The following is a 27,355-nucleotide window of genomic DNA, read 5'->3' as shown; positions in this document are numbered from 1 at the left end:
GGTAGATCGAACCAAAAATGTCTGCAGCTCGTGGTCTAGTGGCTAACGTTGCTGCCTCTGGATCACGGGGTCACAGGTTCGATTCCCAGCCTCGCTGAGGATTTTATTTGCAAGGGGACTGCGTGTTTGGTTCAGAATGGCTCTGAGCACTATGGGACTTAACATCTGAAATCATCAGTCCCCTAGATCTTACAACTACTTAAACCTAACTAACCTAAGGACATCACACACATCCACGTCCGAGGCAGGATTCGAACCTGCGACCGTAGCGGTCCCGCGGTTCCAGACTGAAGCGCCTAGAACCGCTCGGCCACACCGGCCGGAGAGTGTTTGTGTCGTCCTCATTATTTCATCATCATCATCTTTCGTGGAAGAGGCTATATTTGACTGTGTAAAGAGTGAGACTTTGTACGTGTGCTGATGGCCATGCAGTTGAGCACCCCACAAACATCATCATCATCGACCAAACTGACACTTTTATCTGAAACTTGAGGTTGTTTGCTGCAAAATGATAGATCTACCGATTCTGTAAATTATCCCAATACATTCGTATATCATTCGAAAGTTTAAAGTCCTTTATTGAATCACCCTGTATAGAGACTACCAGCTGGCCGGTATGGGCGAGCGGTTCTAGGCGCTTCAGTCTGAAACCGCACCACTACTACGACCGCAGGTTCGAATCCTGCCTCGGGCATGGATGTGTGTGATGTCCTTAGGTTGGTTAGGTTTAAGAAGTTCTAAGTTCTAGGCGACTGATGACCTCAGAAGTTAAGTCCCATAGTGCTCACAGCCAATTGAACGATTTTAGAGACTACCAACGGGCTAGCTGCAATGGTAACCCGATTCTCGTCGTCACCAAAGTTATGGACTGTCGGGCTCGGCTAGCACTCGGGCAGGTCACCGTTGTTTCTTGTGCAGAGGTTACACTGACAGCTGCTGAGTGTGGCTGGTATGATACACTATTTACAAATGCTTTGGAGGATGGACATATGAGTTATGAAATTCTCGTACTATAAATACTAGAGGGCCACCCCAAAAGAAATGCACACTATTTTTGTAAGGATACAGTTTTCATTCTGCACGTGTGAAAGTTTTACAGTGTGTAGATACATCCTTCCCGCTAGTTTTCAAACTTAGTTCAACCTGTTCCCGTGAGTGGCGCTGTCACAGTATCTCTTCAAGATGGCTGCTACACTTGACGTTCGTCAGAAGCAACGTGCTGTCATAGAATTCCTGTGCTGTGAAAACGAAACAGTGGGAAACACCCACAACAGGTTGAAAAAGGTCTACGGAGATGCTGCTGTGGATCGCAGTACAGTTAGTCGGTGGGCAAGCAGGTTACGTGACGAAAGCGGGCACGGCAATATTGAGGATTGTCCTCGCAGCGGCAGGCCTCGTACTGCACACACTCCAGACAATGTGCGGAGAGTTAACGAATTGGTGACTGCTGACAGGCGCATCACAGTGAACGAATTGTCACGCTACGTTGGGATAGGGGAAGGAAGTATTTGGAAAATACTGAAAGTGTTGGCGTTAAAAAAGGCTTGTGCCAGGTGGGTTCCCAGGATGTTGACAGTGGCTCAGAAACAAACAAGAAAACGGTATGTAGCGCACTTTTGGAACAGTGACGGGTGATGAAACATGGCTCCATCACTTTTCAACAGAGACGAAGAGGCAATCAATAGAGTGGCATCATGCAAATTGTCCCAAGACAAAAAAAAATTCAAAACCACACCTTCTGTCCTAAGGACTCTTGCTTGTGGACATCGTGCCAAGTGTAACCACGATAAATTCTTATGCATATGTGACGACACTGAAGAAACTTCAAGCTCGACTGAGTCGTGTTCGACCACATCGGCAAAAGCAGGATGTTTTGCTGTTGCACGACAATGCACAGCCACATGTCAGTCAAAAAAACCGTGGAAGCGATCGCAAAACTCGGATGGACAACACTGAAACACCCGCCTTACAGTCCTGACCTGGCTCCACGTGACCATCATCTCTTTGGGAAACTGAGAGACTCTCTTCGTGGAAGAAGGTTTGAAGATGATGACTCCCTTGTGCACGCTGCCAAACAGTGGCTCCAACAGGTCGGTCCAGAATTTTACCGTGCGGGTATACAGGCGCTGGTTTCCAAGATGACGTAAGGCAATTCAGAAGGGTGGAAATTATGTGGAGAAATGAAAACTTGTTCCTAAAGGATGTTATCTACACACTGTAAAACTTTCAAACTTTTAGAATAAAAGATGGTGTAATGTTGATGCATTAAGTTGTTCTGAAAGCGGTGCTGATATTCAAGATAATAAAAGCGGGTTAAAAGCTGTGAGCTATCTGGTTTGGTTCAAATGGCTCTGAGCACTATGGGACTTAACTTCTAAAGTCATCAGTCGCCTATAACTTAGAACTAATTAAACCTAACTAACCTAAGGACATCACACACATCCATGCCCGAGGCAGGATTCGAACCTGCGGCCGTAGCGGTCGCGCGGTTCCAGACTGTAGCGCCTAGGACCGATGGGCCACTCCGGCCGGATGAGCTGTCTGGGGAAGTTAACCTTGCATTACTGAGCAACTGTTTCACCAGGTATCCAGTCTAGTTTACCAAATTGCCAACCAGACTAACATTAATTATAATCTTTTAGTAGTCGTAGATTATATATATACACTCCTGGAAATTGAAATAAGAACACCGTGAAATCATTGTCCCAGGAAGGGGAAACTTTATTGACACATTCCTGGGGTCAGATACATCACATGATCACACTGACAGAACCACAGGCACATAGACACAGGCAACAGAGCATGCACAATGTCGGCACTAGTACAGTGTATATCCACCTTTCGCAGCAATGCAGGCTGCTATTCTCCCATGGAGACGATCGTAGAGATGCTGGATGTAGTCCTGTGGAACGGCTTGCCATGCCATTTCCCCCTGGCGCCTCAGTTGGACCAGCGTTCGTGCTGGACGTGCAGACCGCGTGAGACGACGCTTCATCCAGTCCCAAACATGCTCAATGGGGGACAGATCCGGAGATCTTGCTGGCCAGGGTAGTTGACTTACACCTTCTAGAGCACGTTGGGTGGCACGGGATACATGCGGACGTGCATTGACCTGTTGGAACAGCAAGTTCCCTTGCCGGTCTAGGAATGGTACAACGATGGGTTCGATGACGGTTTGGATGTACCGTGCACTATTCAGTGTCCCCTCGACGATCACCAGTGGTGTACGGCCAGTGTAGGAGATCGCTCCCCACACCATGATGCCGGGTGTTGGCCCTGTGTGCCTCGGTCGTATGCAGTCCTGATTGTGGCGCTCACCTGCACGGCGCCAAACACGCATACGACCATCATTGGCACCAAGGCAGAAGCGACTCTCATCGCTGAAGACGACACGTCTCCATTCGTCCCTCCATTCACGCCTGTCGCGACACCACTGGAGGCGGGCTGCACGATGTTGGGGCGTGAGCGGAAGACGGCCTAACGGTGTGCGGGACCGTAGCCCAGCTTCATGGAGACGGTTGCGAATGGTCCTCGCCGATACCCCAGGAGCAACAGTGTCCCTAATTTGCTGGGAAGTGGCGGTGCGGTCCCCTACGGCACTGCGTAGGATCCTACGGTCTTGGCGTGCATCCGTGCGTCGCTGCGGTCCGGTCGCAGGTCGACGGGCACGTGCACCTTCCGCCGACCACTGGCGACAACATCGATGTACTGTGGAGACCTCACGCCCCACGTGTTGAGCAATTCGGCGGTACGTCCACCCGGCCTCCCGCATGCCCACTATACGCCCTCGCTCAAAGTCCGTCAACTGCACATACGGTTCACGTCCACGCTGTCGCGGCATGCTACCAGTGTTAAAGACTGCGATGGCGGTCCGTATGCCACGGCAAACTGGCTGACACTGACGGCGGCGGTGCACAAATGCTGCGCAGCTAGCGCCATTCGACGGCCAACACCGCGGTTCCTGGTGTGTCCGCTGTGCCATGCGTGTGATCATTGCTTGTACAGCCCTCTCGCAGTGTCCGGAGCAAGTATGGTGGGTCTGACACACCGGTGTCAATGTGTTATTTTTTCCATTTCCAGGTATATATAAACCTCTTTGCTTTTAGGAAGCGTAGCTACCCGTTCCGACGTTGGTCCTACTGTTCTCTAGCAGACAGCCTTGTCTGCTACCCTCAAGCATGTAACTAGAAATACATTTGCTCATTCATCCTCTCACACAGAAGGGAAGGGGGATGACAGTATCTTATCATGTACAGTATATAAAAGAAAGCGGATGTAGGTTCCGTATGAGACTGAGTGACATGAATTACATATAAACTGTGTTTTAAAGTGTACTAGTGCGACAGATCGTTCTTGTTTATGTGTCAAAGTAGCACGTTCCACTACTCAGTCTCCTCCCAGATAAGAGTCAGGAACACCACAGTAACTTTAGACGTGGAATGTATGCCGTAAATGACAACAGATTTAAGAAATTAACATGAAAGGAATAACACAGAGACCTTTGAATGGATTTAAAAAAATAGTGTGCATTTCTTTTGGAGTGATCCTTGTAGAAAAAGTGCGACCGCCATGTGGTTTCGTTGTAAAAGGAACGTCTGGTGGGCACTGCGTTGTTCTCGTTTGTTGATGCTGTGGGCGGCTGTCGAGATGAAGCGTCCGCAGCCGACATGTCCTGTAAGACCATTAGCTGTGGGGCAGTGTGTCGCCGCGGTGCGGACGCAGCCCGTACTGACCTTCGCGCGGCGGCGAGCGCGACGGCGTAGAGGATCTCGGCGGAGCGCAGCGCGGCCTCCAGCTCCCTGTCCAGCAGCTTCCAGTAGGGCCGCGTGGTGAAGTAGCCCGACCAGTAGGCGGGCCGGCCCTCGCTGAAGATGTCGCTGTAGACGAAGAAGTCGCCGCGGATGCGCGGGAAGCCGGCGCTGCTGTTGGCCGCGCGCAGCTTGGCCGAGCGTTCGCGCAGCGCGTCGAAGTAGTCCGACACCGTGCCGAAGTTCACCTGCAACACGACGGCCACGTCCCACCTAGATACGGGAGGCCGCTCGTCACACTTGCAACACTGTCAATGGCATGTCGCTCAGCACTCCTAAGGGGCTCCGGAAAGGCTCAAAATCATGAAAAGTTCAATTTTTACTTTTTTGCGTTTTCTGAATCTGCAGACTATTACCTTTTAATAGATATATAATTTATTCAATTCCGAAGACTACAACTATTTTTAAATTTTTTTTGAAATGTGTTCTACGTGGGCGTGACCCACTGTGGCGCTGTTAAACTGCTGTCAAATGCTGTTATTATTAACGTCCGTGTTCATCAGGTACATTTTAGTGATGTGAGATAAAGTATGTGTTGTGGCTAAACCTATTTTCAGACACTTAGCAGCACCTGAACTGTTGAAAAAGTGTATTCACGGAAAAACTCAAAACCCCAATGAAAGTGTAAGTAGTGTTATATGGTCGAGAATCCCCAAGACTGTATTTGTTGGAATAGAAACACTTCACTTTGGTGTGTATGATGCTGTTGCGACTTTCAATGATGGCAACATTGTAAGGTGCAAGGTATTTAGAAATATGGGAATGAAGATAGGTTCTAACATGGTACGAGCGATGCTTGCTTTAGACAAGGAACGCCTTCGGGCTGCAGACAGGGCTGTAAAAAGTCTAGAAATACAAGCGAGAGTAAACAGGAGGAGGAACAAGAGGAAGCTGGAGGAGGAGTTTGCAGAGGATGAAGATAATCCATCCTACGGACCTGGAATGCACTAAAAAGTTAATCCAATCTTTGTCGCTCGATTCCCAAAACTTTTATTTTCTCATACTAATTACATGTTTTCTAAGGATCTTCCAAACATATTTGTTTAAAACTTTCAGTAAATGTTACACAGTACCTTCTGCATAATTTAACACAGCCTTTTTCCAAAAAACTGTATATTTTTGAATATATAAATAAAAAATTGCAAAAAAATGTTGCGAATTTTCATTACAATTGAAAAAAAATCATCTTTAATAACTGAACAAAAATTTTGTAAAATGCCTCTGTTAAGTTGGAGCCCATATTCCAATAAATAATCTGTAAAAAGTTCAACTTCCTACCTCAAATACTTTGTGAGGAAAGATGTAATTTATAAGCGTTATTTTAACATTGCGTTCCGGAGCCCCTTAAGGGCGGCCACCCGGGAGCCATGCGACCCAACATCTCTCCTCGACCATATTTCGCTTCAGTTGGTCGGTCGATTTGGGGATGGGGACCAAACAGCGAAATCGTCGTTCCTCTAAGATTAGGGAAGGATGGGGAAGGTAGTCGGCCGGGCCCTTTCGAAGGAACCATCCCGGAATTTGCCTGAAGGAATTTAAGGAAACCACGGAAAACGTAAATCAGGATGGCTGGACGTGGGTTTGAACCATCTCCCTCCCGAATGCGAGTCCAGCTGAGGCGTAGCGCCGTATAACGATCCTGCCTTGAAGGCGGTTAAGTGGGAGATGTGTCTCAGAGCTGGGGAGTGACAGGTGGTGACGCGAGACTGGACGCGCACGTAGTTTATGTATCAGCCGATAGAGGACAATATTGGATAGGGGGACTGTGATTTTAGTTTCGATTGTGTCCACTACAGTGCACTAAAGTAATAAAATGTTTTTCATAAACTGTTCTAGTATTTTCATAAAGTGTTATTATTTCTTATTGTGTATGTAAAATGTTGTAAATGTGTTGCAGCCGTGTGAATGATACGTGAGTGTGGTTTTAGGTTAATATGAAGATAATTGTTTAACGAATTATGTAGTAGGATTTAGTGTGGGAACATTTCGAAGCAGTATGGATATGAACAAAGGGGATTTTTGTAGAATAGATTTGTAAAGTAAGTTTATGGGAAAGGGAAACTTAACTCAGGTATAAATAACAATATAAATAACTTTACGCATCAACAAAATTTCAGCATATTAGATAATTACGTCGGTAAAAGGTGCAGTCCTTAGGTTTACTATTTTGCGATTGGTTATTGATGAAAAGCGCGAACTGACGCGGGAGAATGTTGTTTTGCTATTGGCTGTTGAGTAAACTGACCAATGGTAAAGCAATATTCTTCGCGCGCCTTTCTCTCATGGTAGAGAAGACTTAGAGTATTCTAGAGAAGAGTTGAAGCCTAGCCATGAAACAGTTCGGACGTGTGTAGTAGTAGTAGTTCCGATGGAAATGATAAGTTGCTAGATCTAGCAGTGTTTCATACATCAAAACTGTGGTAAAGTGACGGCATAATTATTCCGATGGGCGTGTAGAAATTTCGGAATTTTTAAGTGAATTTTGTGACGAGAAAACACACTAATTCCGCGTGGCGTATTGAGCATGCCGGTGGCTAAAAACTGTGACTGCATTAGGTACCGACACACTTAGTATTTGGCGAGCATTATAAATCAAAACGCAATCAGTATTTTTGTAGCTATTACGTTTTCGGGAAATGCATAAACTTGCTAACGTGAGTGAAATGGATTGTAAGTGACTGTGTTAAGACTAGCACGAGCTTGGCAGTGATACTTGTTCATCTAAGCTTCAGAATATACACTCCTGGAAATGGAAAAAAGAACACATTGACACCGGTGTGTCAGACCCACCATACTTGCTCTGGCCACTGCGAGAGGGCTGTACAAGCAATGATCACACGCACGGCACAGCGGACACACCAGGAACCGCGGTGTTGGCCGTCGAATGGCGCTAGCTGCGCAGCATTTGTGCACCGCCGCCGTCAGTGTCAGCCAGTTTGCCGTGGCATACGGAGCTCCATCGCAGTCTTTAACACTGGTAGCATGCCGCGACAGTGTGGACGTGAACCGTATGTGCAGTTGACGGACTTTGAGCGAGGGCGTATAGTGGGCATGCGGGAGGCCGGGTGGACGTACCGCCGAATTGCTCAACACGTGGGGCGTGAGGTCTCCACAGTACATCGATGTTGTCGCCAGTGGTCGGCGGAAGGTGCACGTGCCCGTCGACCTGGGACCGGACCGCAGCGACGCACGGATGCACGCCAAGACCGTAGGATCCTACGCAGTGCCGTAGGGGACCGCACCGCCACTTCCCAGCAAATTAGGGACACTGTTGCTCCTGGGGTATCGGCGAGGACCATTCGCAACCGTCTCCATGAAGCTGGGCTACGGTCCCGCACACCGTTAGGCCGTCTTCCGCTCACGCCCCAACATCGTGCAGCCCGCCTCCAGTGGTGTCGCGACAGGCGTGAATGGAGGGACGAATGGAGACGTGTCGTCTTCAGCGATGAGAGTCGCTTCTGCCTCGGTGCCAATGATGGTCGTATGCGTGTTTGGCGCCGTGCAGGTGAGCGCCACAATCAGGACTGCATACGACCGAGGCACACAGGGCCAACACCCGGCATCATGGTGTGGGGAGCGATCTCCTACACTGGCCGTACACCACTGGTGATCGTCGAGGGGACACTGAATAGTGCACGGTACATCCAAACCGTCATCGAACCCATCGTTCTACCATTCCTAGACCGGCAAGGGAACTTGCTGTTCCAACAGGACAATGCACGTCCGCATGTATCCCGTGCCACCCAACGTGCTCTAGAAGGTGTAAGTCAACTACCCTGGCCAGCAAGATCTCCGGATCTGTCCCCCATTGAACATGTTTGGGACTGGATGAAGCGTCGTCTCACGCGGTCTGCACGTCCAGCACGAACGCTGGTCCAACTGAGGCGCCAGGTGGAAATGGCATGGCAAGCCGTTCCACAGGACTACATCCAGCATCTCTACGATCGTCTCCATGGGAGAATAGCAGCCTGCATTGCTGCGAAAGGTGGATATACACTGTACTAGTGCCGACATTATGCATGCTCTGTTGCCTGTGTCTATGTGCCTGTGGTTCTGTCAGTGTGATCATGTGATGTATCTGACCCCAGGAATGTGTCAATAAAGTTTCCCCTTCCTGGGACAATGAATTCATGGTGTTCTTATTTCAATTTCCAGGAGTGTATTAATTGAGGACAAAATTTCCAACCTTTCATTTCGTATGAAAACTTTCTCCCGAAACGTTGATTAGTGACTTTAATTGCAGCCTGGTTGTTGTCGAAGTACAGTAGGTTTCACTCGGCTTCCCTACTGATGATCTGCTGAGACAATGTTCACAGGTAGGTGCAGGTCCGCCGTAAAGGGACGGAAAGAACCGCGCCGCCGCACAGCGTGCCAACCACTGCTCCACCTCGCTCGGTTTCGCCTAGGTGCAACTACGTAGACGTCATATGCCTTCCATCATTCCCATGACGCTACGACAGGGTTGTTACCATAAGCACCTATATCACTGGAAGATTATCACGTCTGAACACTGCGATAAGGACACAACAGCAAAACAAAAATGCCTCAAAGCGCTATGGGACTTAACATCTGAGGTCATCAGTCCCCAAGACTTAGATCTACTTAAACCTAACTAACCTAACGACATCACAAACATCCATGCCCCAGGCAGGATTCGAACCTGCGACTGTAGCAGCACCGCGGTTCCTGACTGATGCGCCAAGAACCGCCACAACAGCCGGCCGACACAACAGCAGTAGCAGATCTTTACCACACCATATTGACACGTTCCAAGTGTACGACTGCACAATAGAGAGGTTACCCCCCATGCACCAGTGTTCCTGTTTTACTCCGCCATTTGGTAAATATAACTTGCTCGCAGACTATTTGAAAGCAACCAGCATCCAATTTTACCTTACGAGTTGCTGATGTCTTCATTTTCACGTGCCACCGGCCCAGTTCGTAATCGAGTGCGTAATTATGTATTTCAGTTTGCATACAAAGCTCTGTCTGTACAATAATTTTTGATCATTGTTCTCTTGCGCATTTTATTTCACTGTCCTACTGGCACTATTGAAATGGTTCAAATGGCTCTGAGCACTATGGGACTGAACATCTGTGGTCATCAGTCCCCTAGAACTTAGAACTACTTAAACCTAAGTAACCTAAGGACATCACACACATCCATGCCCGAGGCAGGATTCGAACCTGCGACCGTAGCAGTCGCGCGGTTCCGGACTGAGCGCCTAGAAGCGCTAGACCACCGCGGCCAGCTACTGGCACTATTGTGCATACCGTTGGTTGTATTGTGTTTTTCAGTTTTTGGTTTTTCTCTTGTTTTAACTATGTCTGTCTTGGTCGCTTGGTTGACTTGGGGGAAGGGACCAGACAGCAAGGTCATCAGTCCCATGGAATCAGGAAATTATGGGCAAACAAGTCGGATGTGTCTTTTTCAAAGGAATGATCCCGGCATTTGCCTGAAGCGATTTGGGGAAATCAGGGAAAACCTGAATCAGAATGGCCAGACAGAGGTTTGAACCGTCACCCTTCGCATGTTTGTCATAATGTGGCTCTATAGTGCTGTTTGTAATCCTGCCCTGATGTCCCTGTCATTATTGCTGCCACTTGTCTCGTGTTAGTCCAATTGCTTTTTTATTTATTTGGCACCTAACTATTGAAATAGCACTAGTGCCCATTAAGAATCTGGGATGGATCATGTGTCTGGATACGTGATTACCCCTTTGAGTAGAGTCCATACAGAATACCGCGTCCAGTCGGCGTGGCAAGTCTGATGAGAGCAGTAGTGGTGGGGGTGGCGGGCAGGCGCTGTAGGGGAAGTGCTGAGCGCCGGAGGGGAAGTGCCGTTCTGAACCGAAGCCGTCGGCACACGGACCGTGCAGTCGAACGACAACGTCGAGCGTGCCGAGTTCAACGTGCTGCTGAACGCTCAGGAACGATGAGACTCGTGCATACCGTACGTGGGCCCCAACGTGGTGTACGAGATCGCAACGCACTCCGGCGGCAGTTTGCGGGATGTTTCTAGTTCGTAAACCACTCTGTTTATTCAACGGGGGCGCGTAAAATTCCCACGTTTGCTGTATTAAAAAACGCACATTTTAAACAACTATCGAGGAATCTCCCTTCTCCAAGTCACTTATAAAATCCTCTCAGCTTGTCTTCTTCAACGAACACAAGAACAACTCGAACACAGTATTGGTGAATACCAAGCTGGCTTTCGCCCTCACCGATCCTGTGCAGAACAAATTTTCAATTTGAAGACAACACTAAAATACAAAGCAGTCAGAAACAGTCCGATCATTTGTTCCTTTGTTGATTTCGCAAAGGCTTATGATTCAATCGATAGGCAATCTCTCTTTATTATCCTTGAGGAGCTAGGACTCGATCCGAAAACCCTAAACCTTATCAAAGAAACGCTCACAAACACAACTTCTAAGATAAAATTCCTGGGTGAAATATCAGAGCCCTTCCTGATCAAAACCGGCGTCAGACAAGGTGACGGCTTGTCTCCACTCCTCTTCAACCTTGTCTTAGACAAAGTCATCCGAGAATGGGAAAAAGAACTGAAGAATCAAAATTACTGGAAGCCTATACAACTAGGAAGATCTAAAGATGGTATTAAAATTTCATGGTTGGCATTTGCAGATGACGTGGCCATTCTAGCAGAAAACGAGACCACAGCAATCAAACAGATAGACATTCTCAAAGAATGCGCCGAAAAAATTGGGCTACAAATTTCCTTCCAAAAAACCAAATTCATCTGCTCAAAATTTGAAACTCAAAAACTGACTACGAAATATGGACAAATTGAGAGAGTTCCATTCTTTAAATACTTAGGCGAGGTCCTAGAACCCACAGGGGGAGAGAAAACTGCACAAAAAGTTCGACTGCAAAAACTGAAAAGAGTATACTGGAAAACCCACAACATCTACAATAAAAAGTGTCTCTCCATTCACTCAAAAATACGACACTACAATACAGTAATCAAGCCCGAAGCACTATATGCCAGCGAAACACTCACACTCCATAGAAAAGGCGACCTGGAAGGCATCCTGAAAGAGGAACGCAAAATTATCAGAAAGATTCTTGGCCCAAAAAGAACGGAAGATGGATACAGGTTACAGTCTCGGAAAACTACAGAAAAATTATCTAACCTCGCCGCAGACATCCGGAAAAGAAGACTAAAATTTTACGGTCATATCCACAGACTCCCAACACCCAGACTCTCCCACAAAATTTTAATATACATTGAAAAATTGAAAACCATACCCTGGATACAAGAAACCAAAACAGATCTAGCAAATGCACAAATAAATTCTTCAGAAGTTATAAACGGAAATGTATACAGGCAAAAAATCAATAGTTGGAAAGTACAACCCGAGAATGAAGTTTGCAAGAGACAGGGGACAAGATGGACAGAGGAAAGAAAGAGAATTCATGGGGAAAGAATGAGAGAAGTTTGGAGAATTAAAAAATTGAATCGGAAAAGCTTTGCGTGATCCGTATGGGTCCAATCGCACATAATAATAATAATAAAACGCACATTTCCTCCAGCGTCCACGAAAAGGATAGTTGCACGTCCAGTCAATATGGACACAGGTTTATAAAAGTTCCATTACAAACAGTGTGGTACAAATTTGGAATATTTCTCCGCGTAAGATAAACATTATTTCGTCATTCCCACATTTTAGTAAAAATGTCAGTCTTACTTGATCACTGTTCCTACCCAGTAGCAGAATCTTTGCAACATGTGAATTACAAACTGTAAAAGAAAAAGGAGCAAAATATCGTTATACAAGTGGCGCAATCTGGCCTGTAGATTAAGCCAATCAAACAAATTCACTCCACAAAAGAAGGTGAACTTATATTTACATAACATCAAATATTATAGTATATACTTATGTTAAACTAATAAGGAAGTATCAGAACCTAATAAAAACGCAAAGGTTAGGAAAAAATTTAGAATTTTCCGGGACACGAACCACCACACGAGGTTTCAATTTTTGACGGATCAGTGATGCTACTCACTACGCTAGCCGGCCGCGGTGGTCTAGCGGTTCAGGCGCTCAGTCTGGAACCGCACGACTGCTACGGTCGCAGGTTCGAATCCTGCCTCGGGCATGGACGTGTGTGATGTCCTTAGGTTAGTTAGGTTTAAGTAGTTCTAAGTTCTAGGGGACTGATGACCACAGATGTTAAGTCCCATAGTGCTCAGAACCATCCATCACTACGCTAAACCTACAACACACTTCTGATAACAAATCATAACATGTTACTGCTTGCTGACAACTTTAGTCGTAGATATCTTACTAATTGAAATTTAATTATAACAAATTGTACCAAGAGCAATGGGTTTTGGGTAGCTCTTCAGTGTGTCACTGCCTTCAAATAGCATACTCTGTTAATACACCCAAGCGGTCTCAGGCACTGCAGTCATCGACTGTGCGGCTGGTCGTGCCGGAGGTTCGAATCCTCCCTCAGGCATGGGTGTGTGAGTTTGTCCTTAGGATAATTTAGATTAAGTAGTGTGTAAGCTTAGGGACTGATGACCTTAGCAGTTGAGTCCCATAAGATTTCACACACATTTGAACATTTTTTCTTAATACGCCAGTTACTATAATTCCTCTGCAACGAATATGTTCAACCTCATTATTTTATTGGAACGAATCACACAGTTAACAACCGGTTTTTTAGTGATTCTCAATTTGGTGGTGCTCAGAAACGGCATGTATACATATAGCCTTGAAATGAATGCCAATATGGCGCCTCACAACTCTGTGCTGAACGGAGATGGCGAGCATGTGACGTAGGTGGCGTTGTGCCATATGATTGGTCAACGCTCAGACGCACGCTCAGAATATCTGACATACCAGATATCGCTCTCCACGTTCGGATAGACTCCCGAACGTGCTATTCCACTCCATGACGTCAGAAACCCGCCACGCTCGACGCTCAACGTTCGGATGCACGGTCCGTGTGCCGACGGCTTAAGCCTACCCTCATCTGTTTTGTTAGAGCGGTTCTAGGCGCTACAGTCTGGAGCTGCGCGACCGCTACGGTCGCAGGTTCGAATCCTGCCTTGGTCTGTTTTGACCACTGGAAAATCGCTGACGCAATAGCAGCACGGCTGGTGAATGTGCGGCCACGGAGAGTGTCTTTCATTGTTGGAAAAAGCCAAAAGTCACTAGGAGCCAGGTCAGGTGAGTAGGGAGCACGAGGAATCACTTCAAAGTTGTTATCACGAAAAAACTGTTGCGTAACGTTAGCTCGATGTGCGGGTGCTTTGTCTCGCTGAAACAGCACACGCGCAGCCCTTCCCGGACGTTTTTGTTGCTGTGCAGGAAGGAATTTGTTCTTCAAAACATTTTCGTAGGATGCTCTTGTTACCGTAGTGCCCTTTGGAACGCAATGGGTAAGGATTAGGCCCTCGCTGTCCCAGAACACGGACACCATCATTTTTTCAGCACTGGCGGTTACCCGAAATTTTTTTGGTGGCGGTGAATCTGTGTGCTTCCATTGAGCTGACTGGCGCTTTGTTTCTGGATTGAAAAATAGCATCCACGCCTCATCCATTGTCACAACCGACGAAAAGAAATTCCCATTCGTGCTGTCGTTGCGCGTCAACATTGCTCGGCAACGTGCCACACGGGCAGCCGTGTGGTCGTCCGTCAGCATTCGTGGCACCCACCTGGATGACACTTTTCGCATTTTCAGGTCGTCGTGCAGGATTGTGTGTACAGAACTCACAGAAATGCCAACTCTGGAGGCGATCTGTTCGACAGTCATTCGGCGATCCCCCAAAACAATTCTCTCCACTTTCTCGATCGTGCCGTCAGACCGGCTTGTGCGAGCCCGAGGTTGTTTCGGTTTGTTGTCACACGATGTTCTGCCTTCATTAAACTGTCGCACCCACGAACGCACTTTCGACACATCCATAACTCCGTCACCACATGTCTCCTTCAACTGTCGATGAATTTCAATTGGTTTCACACCACGCAAATTCAGAAAATGAATGATTGCATGCTGTTCAAGTAAGGAAAACGTCGCCATTTTAAGTATTTAAAACAGTTCTCATTCTCGCCGCTGGCGGTAAAATTCCATCTGCCGTACGGTGCTGACATCTCTGGGACGTATTGACAATGAATGTAGCCTCATTTTAAAACAATGCGCATGTTTCTATCTCTTTCCAGTCCGGAGAAAAGAAATCGCAGGCCTTAGAACTTGAATGCACCTCGTAGTTCTAAATTCCAGGGGACTGATGACCTCAGAAGTTAAGTCCCATACTGCTCAGAGCCATTTGAACCAGCCAACCTGTTTTGCTATTGCTAAGTGGAGCCCATCCACGGCAATACATGCATGGTGACCACTGGAAATGATCTACTGTCACTTCTGCTTTGTTTGGCATCCAAAAATAATTGCACTGAAAATGCAACAAAAGCAGCAATTTATTTTTCCCTGGCTTGTTTACCACTTTTAATTTTCAGTGAAGCGTCACGAGTGGCGAATTTTCTTTGCTTGGCACGTTAAAATTTGCTTCTTTTCCCAAAACAGAAAGGATTTTACACTAACATGTTGTGCAGACACAATTGTGTGAGAATTCTGAAACAGATTAAGTGAAGAACTGTGGGAAAGTAGAGTCAGTAGCTTACGAAAAACTAGATCCTTGGTTAAACGAAACGTGTATTGTCTTCATATAGGTTGTTCCACAACGCATAGCATTCCTCGTTTTACCAGTTATCGATGGCCCTTACAAATTACATTCTTTCACCGGAAAAGTGTGTAGTTATTCGAATAACGCGGCAGATAATGAACCTTTACATAATAACGATATGGTAACGTAAGCTGCTCTCTATGCGTGCTATCATTTGCCAAAATATCAGTCCGATATCTGAAACCGCTTATGAAATATGAGGAATGCTGTGGATATTTCACTCTGGCCTTATCGCTGGCGCAGCGCGATCACAAATGAGTGAGCTACGCAACATCAATTTCCTCGAGACTGGCGACAGATAGAAACCTCCACCCGAGTCTAAAGAAATATTCTATTTGTTACCTAAATTTCATACACAACAACACATTTTGTAATATGCACCAAATTCAAAGTCACAGCGACCTCTATTTTTCATTGCACACTTTTCGCAGCTTCGCGCATCGTAATAACTATGACCATTAACGAAATGATGGACACATCATCAAGAACTTGACATACGGTGGTTGGAACTTTGAAAGTCCGTAAAACTTTTAAACACGTATCTATGTTGTACGAGCTGTAAATAAATAGTTGCCTCTATTAAAGTAGTCACCAGCATTTTGTATAACCCGTCTCCAGCTATGTGTAAGTCGTAGTATACTCTTAGCAGTGCCAGTTGTGTTGACAGTTCGAGCGGCGCGGTCCATTGCCCGACGAATATGTAGCAGTTCTGAAGCGAATGCCGTCAAGTGTTTCCTTCAGTTGAGAAATCGAGTTGAACTCACGAGGTCTTACGTCGGGAGAGTGCAGTAGGTGGTATAGCACTTAGCAGACCCATCAGTCAAACAAATCAGTAACAGCTTGCACTGTGCGTGATTGAGCATTGCCCTGCAAAATGATGGTCAGGTCCTGCAGAAAGTGTCGGCACGTCTTCCTCTAAGCTGGTCGTAGGTTGTGTTCCAAAAATCAACAGCATAGAGAAAGACGTGGTGACACTGTCTGCAGGACCTGACCATCATTTTGCAGAGCAATGGTCGAGCACGTACAGTGGACAGCAAGACATAGTATGGTTCGCGATATAAAGAAGGTACAGGGGAATATACGCTAGTGGCCATTAAAATAAATGCAGATAATAAACGGGTATTCATCGGACAAATATATTATACTAGAACTGACATGTGATTAGATTTTCACGAAATTTGGGTGCATAGATCCTGAGAAATCAGTACTCAGAACAACCACCTCTGGCCGTATTAGCGGCCTTCATACGCCTGGGCATTGAGTCAAACAGAGCTTGGATGGCGTCTACAGGTACAGCTGCCCGTGCAGCTTCAACACGATACCAGAGTTCATCAAGAGTAGTCACTGGCGTATTGTGACGACCCAGTTGCTCGGCGACCATTGAGTAGACGTTTTCAGTTAGTGAGAGATCTGGAGAATGTGCTGGCCAGGGCAGCAGTCGAACATTTTCTGTATCCAGAAAGGCCCGTACAGGACCTGCAACATGCGGTCGTGCATTATCCTGCTGAAATGTAGGGTTTTGCAGGGATGGAATGAAGGGTAGAGCCACGGGTCGTAACACATCTTAAATGTAACGCCCACTGTTCAAAGTGCCATCAATGCGAACAAGAGGTGACCGAGATATGTAACCAATTGCACCCCATACCATCACGACGGGTGATACGCCAGTATGGCAATGATGAATACACGCTTCCAATGTGCGTTCACCGTGATGTCGGCAAACACGGATGCGACCATCTTGATGCTGTAAACAGGACCTGGATTCATCCGAAAAAATTACGTTTTGCCATTCGTGCACCGAGGTTCGTCGTCGAGTACACCATCGCAGGCGCTCCTGTCTGTGATGCAGCGTCAAGGGTAACCGCAACCACGGTCTCCGAGCTGATATTCCGTGCTACTGCAAACGTCGCGTAACTGTTCGTGCAGATGGTTGTTGTCTCGCAAACGTCCCCATTTGTTGACTCAGGGATCGAGACGTGGCTGCACGATCCGTTACAGCCGTGTGGATAAGATGCCTGTCATCTCGACTGCTAGTGATACGAGGCCGTTGGGATCCAGCACGGCGTTCCGTATTACCCTCCCGAACTCACCGATTCCATATTCTGCTAACAGTCATTGGATCTCGACCAACGCGAGCAGCCATGTCGCTATACGATAAACCGCAATCGGGATAGGCTACAATCCGACCTCTATCAAATTCGGAAACGTGATGGTACGCATTTCGCCTCCTTACACGAGGCATCACAACAACGTTTCACCAGGGAACGCCGGTCAACTGCTGTTTCTGTATGAGAATGGGTTGAAAACAATTCGGTGAACGCACATTGGGAGCGTGCATTCGTCATCGCCATACTGGCGTATCACCCGGCGTGACGGTATGGGGTGCCATTGGTTACTCGTCTCGGTCACCTCTTGTTCGCATTGACGGCACTTTGGACGTTACATTTCACATGTGTCATGACCCGTGGCTCTACCCGTCATTTCATCCGAACGAAACCCTACATTTCAGCAGGATAATGCACGACCGCTTGTTGCAGGTCCTGTACGGGCCTTTCTGGATACAGAAAATGTTCCACTGCTGCCCTGGCCAGCACATTCTCCAGATCTCCGACCAATTGAAAATGTCTGGTCAATGGTGGCCGAGCAACTGACTTGTCACAGTACGCCAGTCACTACTCTTGATGAACTGTGGTATCGTGTCGAAGCTGCACCTGTACACGCCATGCAAGCTCAATGCCCAGGCGTATCGAGGCTGTTATCACGGCCAGAGGTGGTTGTTCTGGGTACTGATTTCTCAGGATGTATACACCGAATCTGCGTGAAAATGTGATCACATGTTAGTTCTAGTATAATATATTTGTCCAATGAATACCCGTTTATCATCTGCATTTCATCTCGGTGTAGGAATTTTGATGGCCAGTAGTGTGGTAATGCACATGTGCTGTGAATACGAGCGTGCTGCCTCTAGGCGTTTCTCTGAAAATGAGCGTGGTAGCGGCGCTGCGAGTACGCACCTCGGCGTGGTAGCGGTCGCGGTGCGCGTTGATGTAGGCGATGAGCTGCGAGTAGCCGGCGTACTGCTGCTGCCACTCGACGTCGCGGTCGTAGCGGAAGTCGTCGCCCAGCGGGATGAGCGCCAGGTTGGCGGGCGACAGCGACGCCGTGCGGCCGTACTGCTCCAGCAGCAGCTCCGCCTTCTGGCGCACGTTCGACCGGTCGATGGGCACCGCCCGCACCGAGTACTCCGTGTACTCGCCCGGGATCTTGCGGAAGTCGAAGTTGAGGCACACCTGCCGTACAGACCGACGACGGCTCAACACTCCGCGTCTGCTGCCTCATACAAACACTGGAGCAACTTTAAATTACTTCCACAAAAACAACAAGCACTGGAATATCAATATCTTACATTGTACACGGCTCTGAGTGAGCATCATAAAGTATGCAAGTCGTGTCATCATAATTAATGGCGTAAACGCATACAGTTGAAAGTACACGATACTAGAAGCATAAAGCATAAAAGTCTCGGTAAACATAGGGTCGAAATTCCATACCTTATGAGCTGCAAGCAATTTCTCATCTTCCATACTGTGAAGCGATCCTCTTCTACTGCGAGCTCTTTGCTTTCCACATTTTCGGAAGTAGTACTATGGACAAAACTAGAAAACATGTCCAGTACACATTTCTTCTAAAATGCGTACCTTAACAGATTATGTTTACTAAGACTTTTTTCCTTCTAGTATGGTCTACTTTCAACTCCGTGCCTTTACGCCATTAATTATGATACGCGCTCCCCCCCCCCCCTCCCCAACTCTCTCTCTCTGTCTCTCTCTCTCTCTCTCTCTCTCTCTCTCTCTCTATGGGTGTGGTCCACTGATCGTGACCGGACCAAATATCTCACGAAATAAGCGTCAAACGAAAAAAATTACAAAGAACGAAACTCGTCTAGCTTGAAGGGGAAACGAGATGGCACTACGGTTTGCCCGCTAGATGGCGCTGCCATATGTCAAACGGATATCAACTGCATTTTTAAAATAGGAACCCTCATTTTTTTTACATATTCGTGTAGTACGTAAAGAAATATGAATGTTTTTAGTTCCACCACTTTTTTCGCTTTGTGATAGATGCCGCTGTAATACTCACAAACATTTGGTTCACAATTTTAGACGAACAGTTGGTAACAGGTAGGTTTTTTTAACTTAAAATACATGACGTACCTACGTTTGAATATTTTATTTCGGTTGTTCCAATGTGATACACGTAGCTTTGTGAACTTATCATTTCTGACAACGCATGCTGTTACAGCGTGATTACCTGTAAATATCACATTAGTGCAATAAATGCTCAAAAAGATGTCCGTCAACCTCAATGCATTTGGCAATACGTGTAACGACATTCCTCTCAACAGCGAGTAGTTCGCCTTCCGTAATGTTCGCACACGCATTGACAATGCGCTGACGCATGATGTCAGGCGTTGTCGGTGGATCACGATAGCAAATATCCTTCAACTTTCCCCACAGAAAGAAATCCGGGAATGTCAGATCCGGTGAACGTGCGGGCCACGCTATGGTCCTTCGACGACCAACCCACCTGTCATGAAATATGCTATTCAATACCGCTTCAACCGCACGCGAGCTATGTGCCGGACATCCGTCATGTTGGAAGTACATCGCCATACTCTCATCCAGTGAAACATCTTGTAGTAACATCGGTAGAACATTACGTAGGAAATCAGCATACATTGCACCATTTAGATTGCCATCGATAAAAGGGGGCCAATTATCCTTCGTCTGATAATGCCGCACCATACATTAACCCGCCAAGGTCGCTGATGTTCCACTTGTCGCAGCCATCGTGGATTTTCCGTTGCCCGATAGTGCATATTATGCCGGTTTACGTTAGTGCTGTGGGTGAATGACGCTTCGTCGCTAAATAGAACGCGTGCAAAAAATCTGTTATCGTCCCGTAATTTCTCTTGTGCCCAGTGGCAGAACTGTACACGACGTTCAAAGTCGTCACCATGCAATTTCTGGTGCATAGAAATATGGTACGGGTGCAATCGATGTTGATGTAGCATTCTAGCCGACGTTTTTGTGATTTCCGATTCTCGTGCAATTTGTCTGCTACTGCTGTGCGGATCAGCCGCGACAGCAGCTGAAACACCTACTAAAGCATCATCATTTGCTGCAGGTCGTGGGTGACGTTTCACATGTGGTTGAACACTTGCTGTTTCCTTAAATAACGGAACTATCCGGCTAACGGTCCGGACAATTGGATGTGTCGTCCAGGATACCGAGCAGCATACATAGCACACGCCCGTTGGGCATTTTGATCCGCAATTGGTGAACGGTCCACGAAGTAAATACCGTCCGCACTGGCGGAATGTTTCGTGATACCACGTACTTATACGTCTGTGAGTATTACAGCGCCATCTATCACAAAGCGAAAAAAGTGGTCCAACTAAAACATTCATATTTCTTTACGTACTGCACGAATATTTAATAAAAAATGGGGGTTCGTATTTAAAGAAACGCGGTTGATATCCGTTTCACCTACTGCAGCGCCATCTAGCGGACAACCATAGCGCCATCTGGTTTCCCCCTTCAAGGTAGACGAGTTTCGTTCTTTGTAGTTTTTTCGTTTGATGCTTATTTCGTGAGATATTTGGCCCGGTCACGATCAGTGGGCCACCCTATATACATATATACAGGGTGTTTCAAAAATGACCGGTATATTTGAAACGGCAATAAAAACTAAACGAGCAGCGATAGAAATACACCGTTTGTTGCAATATGCTTGGGACAACAGTACATTTTCAGGCGGACAAACTTTCGAAATTACAGTAGTTACAATTTTCAACAACAGATGGCGCTGCAAGTGATGTGAAAGATATAGAAGACAATGCAGTCTGTGGGTGCGCCATTCTGTACGTCGTCTTTCTGCTGTAAGCGTGTGCTGTTCACAACGTGCAAGTGTGCTGTGGACAACATGGTTTATTCCTTAGAACAGACGATTTTTCTGGTGTTGGAATTCCACCGCCTAGAACACAGTGTTGTTGCAACAAGACGAAGTTTTCAACGGAGGTTTAATGTAATCAAAGGACCGAAAAGCGATACAATAAAGGATCTGTTTGAAAAATTTCAACGGACTGGGAACGTGATGGATGAACATGCTGGAAAGGTAGGGCGACCGCGTACGGCAACCACAGAGGGCAACGCGCAGCTAGTGCAGCAGGTGATCCGACAGCGGCCTCGGGTTTCCGTTCGCCGTGTTGCAGCTGCGGTCCAAATGACGCCAACGTCCACGTATTGTCTCATGCGCCAGAGTTTACACCTCTATCCGTACAAAATTCAAACGCGGCAACCCCTCAGCGCCGCTACCATTGCTGCACGAGAGACATTCGCTAACGATATAGTGCACAGGATTGATGACGGCGATATGCATGTGGGCAGCATTTGGTTTACGGACGAAGCTTATTTTTACCTGGACGGCTTCGTCAATAAACAGAACTGGCGCATATGGGGAACCGAAAAGCCCCATGTTGCAGTCCCATCGTCCCTGCATCCTCAAAAAGTACTGGTCTGGGCCGCCATTTCTTCCAAAGGAATCATTGGCCCATTTTTCAGATCCGAAACGATTACTGCATCACGCTATCTGGACATTCTTCGTGAATTTGTGGCGGTACAAACTGCCTTAGACGACACTGCGAACACCTCGTGGTTTATGCAAGATGGTGCCCGGCCACATCGCACGGCCGACGTCTTTAATTTCCTGAATGAATATTTCGATGATCGTGTGATTGCTTTGGGCTATCCTAAACATACAGGAGGCGGCGTGGATTGGCCTCCCTACTCGCCAGACATGAACCCCTGTGACTTCTTTCTGTGGGGACACTTGAAAGACCAGGTGTACCGCCAGAATCCAGAAACAATTGAACAGCTGAAGCAGTACATCTCATCTGCATGTGAAGCCATTCCGCCAGACACGTTGTCAAAGGTTTCGGGTAATTTCATTCAGAGACTACGCCATATTATTGCTACGCATGGTGGATATGTGGAAAATATCGTACTATAGAGTTTCCCAGACCACAGCGCCATCTGTTATTGAAAATTGTAACTACTGTAATTTCTAAAGTTTGTCTGCCTGAAAATGTACTGTTGTCCCAAGCCTATTGCAACAAACGGTGTATTTCTATCGCTGCTCGTTTAGTTTTTATTGCCGTTTCAAATATACCGGTCATTTTTGAAACACCCTGTGTGTGTATATATATATATATATATATATATATATATATAATATATATATATATGTGTGTGTGTGTGTGTGTGTGTGTGTGTGTGTGTGTGTGTGTGTGTGTGTGTGTGTCTGTGTGTCTGTGTCTTCGTTCAGACATGTCCCAAAGATACATACGATTTTGATCCTCCAGCCACCAGCCACTACAAACCAACACACATAGCATTTCAAGGGCCACTGATCCCTTCAGCGAGTATACACATATACTGTAACTTCTACGGACATCAGAGAGATGCCGCAAGTACTGAGGCTAATGAGCAGCGGCGCTACATCAGTAGCGTGGGGTACAAGTTGCAAATTTGGGTCTCAAGGGGTCCGTGCTAGCGTAGTCCGTGTGGCTGTGGGCACGACTCTCTCCGGATCGCGTACTGGTCAGCGCATCTGCACAGTAAGCAGGAGATCCGCATTCGAATCCCACTCCTGCTTAATTTTTCAGCTTGCTCCATTCATATAAATCAATGCCCACTGGCAGCTACTGTCTTTAATTCCGCTGCGCCTTGGTTCATAATCGTGACAGGATCAAAATTATGGCTGTTCCTTCAGACATGACCGAAAGAAGACACATAATATATTCTGTTCTCTACTTCGGCCATCATCAGTCACTCTGCTCCCCAAATAGCAAAACTCATCTACTACTTTTAGCGTCTGGTTTCCTAACCTAATCCCCTCAGCATCACCTGATTCGATTACATTTCATTATCCTCGTTTTGCTTTTGTTGATGATCATCTTATATCCTCCTTTCAAGACACTGTCCATTCCGTTCAACTGCTCTTCCAAGTCCTTTGCTGTCTCTGACAGAATTACAATGTCATCGGCGAACCTCAAAGTTTTTGTTTCTTCTCCATGGATTTTAATACCTACTCCGAATTTTTCTTTTGTTTCCTTTACTGCTTGCTCAATATACAGATTGAATAACATCGGGGAGAGGCTACAACCCTGTCTTACTCCCTTCCCAACCACTGCTTCCCTTTCATGTCCCTCGACTCTTATAACTGCCATCTGGTTTATGTACAAATTGTAAATAGCCTTTCGTTCCCCGTATTTTACCCCTGCCACCTTCAGAATTTGAAAGAGAGTATTCCAGTCAACATTCTCAAAAGCCTTATCTAAGTTTAAAAATGCCAGAAACGTAGGTTTGCCTTTCCTTAACCTATCTTCTAACATAAGTCGCACGGTCAGTATTGCCTCACGTGTTCCTGTATTTGTCCAGAATCCAAACTGATCTTCTCCGAGGTAAGCTTCTACCAGTTTTGCCATTCTTCTCTAAGGAATTCGTGATAGTATTTTCAAATCATGGCTTATTTAACTGATAGTTTGGTAATATTCACACCTGTTAACACATGATTTCCTTGGCATTGGAATTATTCCAATTTCCTTGAAGTTTGAGGGTGTTTCGCCTGTCTGATGCTTGTTGCTCGCCAGGGGGAAGTACTTTGTCATGGTTGGCTCTCCCAAGGCTACCATTTGCGCTAATAAAGTGTTGTCTATTCCCAGGGCCTTGTTTTGACTTACGTATTCCATTATTCTATCAAATTCTTCTCACACTATCTTCTCACACTATAATATCTCCCATATATCTTCATCTACGTCCTCTTCCAGTTCTACAACATTGCCTTGAAGACCATTTCCTTTGTATAGGCTCTCTACATATTTCTTCCACCTTTCAGCTTCCCCTACTTTGTTTAGCACTAGCTTGCCATCTAAGCTCTTGATACTCATTCACCTGCTTCTCGTTTCTCCAAAGGCCTCCTTAGTTTTCCTCTAAGCGGTATCCATTTTCCCCTAGTGATATATGGTTCCATATCCTACCATTTGTCCTCTAGCCATTTTGCACTTCCTATCAATCTCACCTTCTAGACGTTTGTATTCTCTTACGCCTGCATCATTTCCTGCATTTTTTATATTCTCTCTTTTCATTCAGATCAATATTTATTGTGTTATCCAATGATTTCTACTAGCCTTGGTTTTTCATCTACCTGATCCCCTACTGCCTTAACTATTTCATTTCTCGAAGCTACCGATTCGTTTTCTACTGTATTCCTTTCCTCTGTTCTACTCAATCGTTGCCTGATGCTCCCTCTGAAACGCTGAACAACCTTTGGTCCTTTCAGCTTATCCGTGTTCCATCCTCTCAATTTCGTACCAGTTTGCAAAATCTGTGTGTTACCACGATATATTTAATCTGAAACTTTCCAGTCTCTCCAGGTCTCTTTCATGTATACACCCTTCTGTCATGATTCTTAAACCAAGTGTTAGCGATGACTGAAATACACTGTGTACCAAATTCTACCAAGCCGGTCCCTGTTTCATTTCTTTACCCCCATCCAATATTCACCTACAATTTTTCCTTCTTTCTCTTTTCTTATTACGGAATTGCAGCCCCCCATCACAATTAAATTTTCGTCTCCCTTAACTATCTGAACAATTTTTCATCATACATTTCTTCAGTCACATCGTCTGTGGAGTTACTTGGAATATTAATTTGTACTGTTGTGTTGGGTGTGGACTTCGTGTCTAACTTGGCTACAATAATGCGTTCATTATGCCGTTCATAGTAGCTTACGCACATTCATATCTTCTTATTCATTATTAAACCTACTCCTGCATTACCTGAGTTCGCCTGACCGGAAGTCCTGTTCCTCGTGCCAGCGAATTTCAATATTTCCCACTACATCTAACTTCAACCTATCCATTACCCTTTCTAAGTTTTTCAACCAACAGACCGATAAAGAGATCAACATTGCACTGTCCGATCTGTAGAACGACAGTTTTGTATTTCCTAATCATGGCACCCTATTCCAAAATAACAAATAATAATAATAATAATAACAATAAGATAAAATGATAATTAAGATAGATCCTGTACAAGATACTGGAGTATCAGTAGTGGACGAAGGGGAGTATAAGCACTGTTTTCGGTCCATCTATGTCGACGTTAAATGGGTTTCAGGGCCAGCACATTACCCTGCTCCCCCCCCCCCCCCCCAATCAATCCAAGATAGTTCATTCTGGCATCTATGCCAATATCATGAGGATCTGATACAAAATTTGGACTATCAGTAGCGTGGGTTCATTTCTCGTCATGTTAGTGTTCTTAAATATCATCTGGTTCCCACAAATTTAGGGATTCGGGACTGTGGTGTTGTGACACGTGCATGTGTATGTAAAACCTCTGGTCTTGGAGTCCTAGTGTTGGATGATTCTAGGTATGAGTCTCCTCACGTTTATTTTATAAAAAAAATTAATATTCATAAGAAGTGAAGGTTGGTATACTTTCAACTTCCACTTTCGACTATTTTTTAGGATCAATCCCCTAACTACGCTTTTGTATGTTTTTGAAATGGTGACCTTGAAAAGGATTGCAAAGCGAAAATTTGATTGTGTAGCAACCTTCGTTTCTTCATTTTTAAAGAAACTGAACATGACATGGCTCGAACCCGGAGCTTTCCATCATCAGAGTCCCAAAAGCAGGGCTCTGATTGGTGGAATAGGGGACGGAAGGGTGACGGACTAGCTGGCTCCTCTTTCACAGACATGCGCATGGTGTCACAATGCCATAATCCCGATTCCGAATTTAAGATAATAAAACATGACGAGAACCTAGACCACGCTCCTGCTAGTACATTTATGCTATTGGAAGTCGTGACGCTGACACAGCCGAATCAAAACTGTACTCGTACTCCCCTTCCGTAATGGCATCTATGGCAATGTCATGAGGATCTGGTACAAAAAATTGGACTATCAGTAGCGTGGGTGCTATTCTCATCGTGTTAGTTTTCTTAAATTTCATCTGGTTACCACAAATTTAGGTATTCGGGATTGTGATGTTGTGACACACTTAATGTGCATGTGTATGTAAAACCTCTGGTCCTGGAGTCCTAGTGTTGGACGATTCTAGGTATGAGCCTCTTCATGTGTATTTTATAAAAAAAAATTAATATTCATAAGAAGTGAAGGTTGGTATACTTTCAACTTGCACTTTCAACTAATTTTTAAGGTCACCCCTAGCTATCCCTTTGTATGATTTTGAAATGATGACCTTGAAAAGGAGTTCAAAGCGAAAATTTGATTGTGTAGAAATCTTTGTTTCTTAATTTTTAAGAAACTAAACATGACATTGCTCGAACCCAGAGCTTTCCATCATCAGAGTCCCAAAAGCAGGGCTCTGATTGGTGGAATAGAGGACGGGAGGGTGACAGACTGATTGGTCCTCTTTCACAGACATGCGCATGGTGTCACAAGCCCGTAATCACGATTCCGAATTTAAGGAAATAAAACATGATGAGAACCGAAACCATGCTCCTGCTAGTCCATTTATGCTATTAACCTCGTTACACTGATGTAGACAGATCAAAACTGTGCTTGTACTCCCCTTGGCCCACTACTGGCGTCCACCACTGTGGTGGCAGGTATCACACAGAGGGGTCAAAACTGTGCTTGTACTCCCCTTGGCCCACTACTGGTGTCCACCACTGTGGTGTGGCAGGTGGCACACAGAGGGGTCAAAACTGCGTTCGTACTCCCCTTGGCCCACTACTGGCGTCCACC

The 27,355-nt window shown here is 46.0% G+C and overlaps 1 protein-coding gene across 3 annotated transcripts in view; it reads right to left on the bottom strand.

Annotated features, from left to right (window-relative positions):
• The window catches only part of LOC126108851 (alpha-mannosidase 2), an 880,291-nt gene that overhangs the window by 243,716 nt on the left and 609,220 nt on the right, over nt 1–27,355 (bottom strand). For all 3 annotated transcript variants that reach the window (XM_049914220.1, XM_049914219.1, XM_049914218.1), the window contains exons 7-8: nt 18,531–18,806; nt 4,734–4,996 (exon numbers count right to left, since the gene is read on the bottom strand). In XM_049914220.1, coding sequence (XP_049770177.1) covers nt 4,734–4,996; nt 18,531–18,806 — 539 coding nt within the window. The remainder of the gene's footprint in view (nt 1–4,733; nt 4,997–18,530; nt 18,807–27,355) is intronic.

The sequence above is a fragment of the Schistocerca cancellata genome, chromosome 11, assembly GCF_023864275.1.
Source record: "Schistocerca cancellata isolate TAMUIC-IGC-003103 chromosome 11, iqSchCanc2.1, whole genome shotgun sequence".
NCBI lineage: Eukaryota > Metazoa > Arthropoda > Insecta > Orthoptera > Acrididae > Schistocerca > Schistocerca cancellata.
This window is presented reverse-complemented; position numbering and strand designations above follow the sequence as displayed.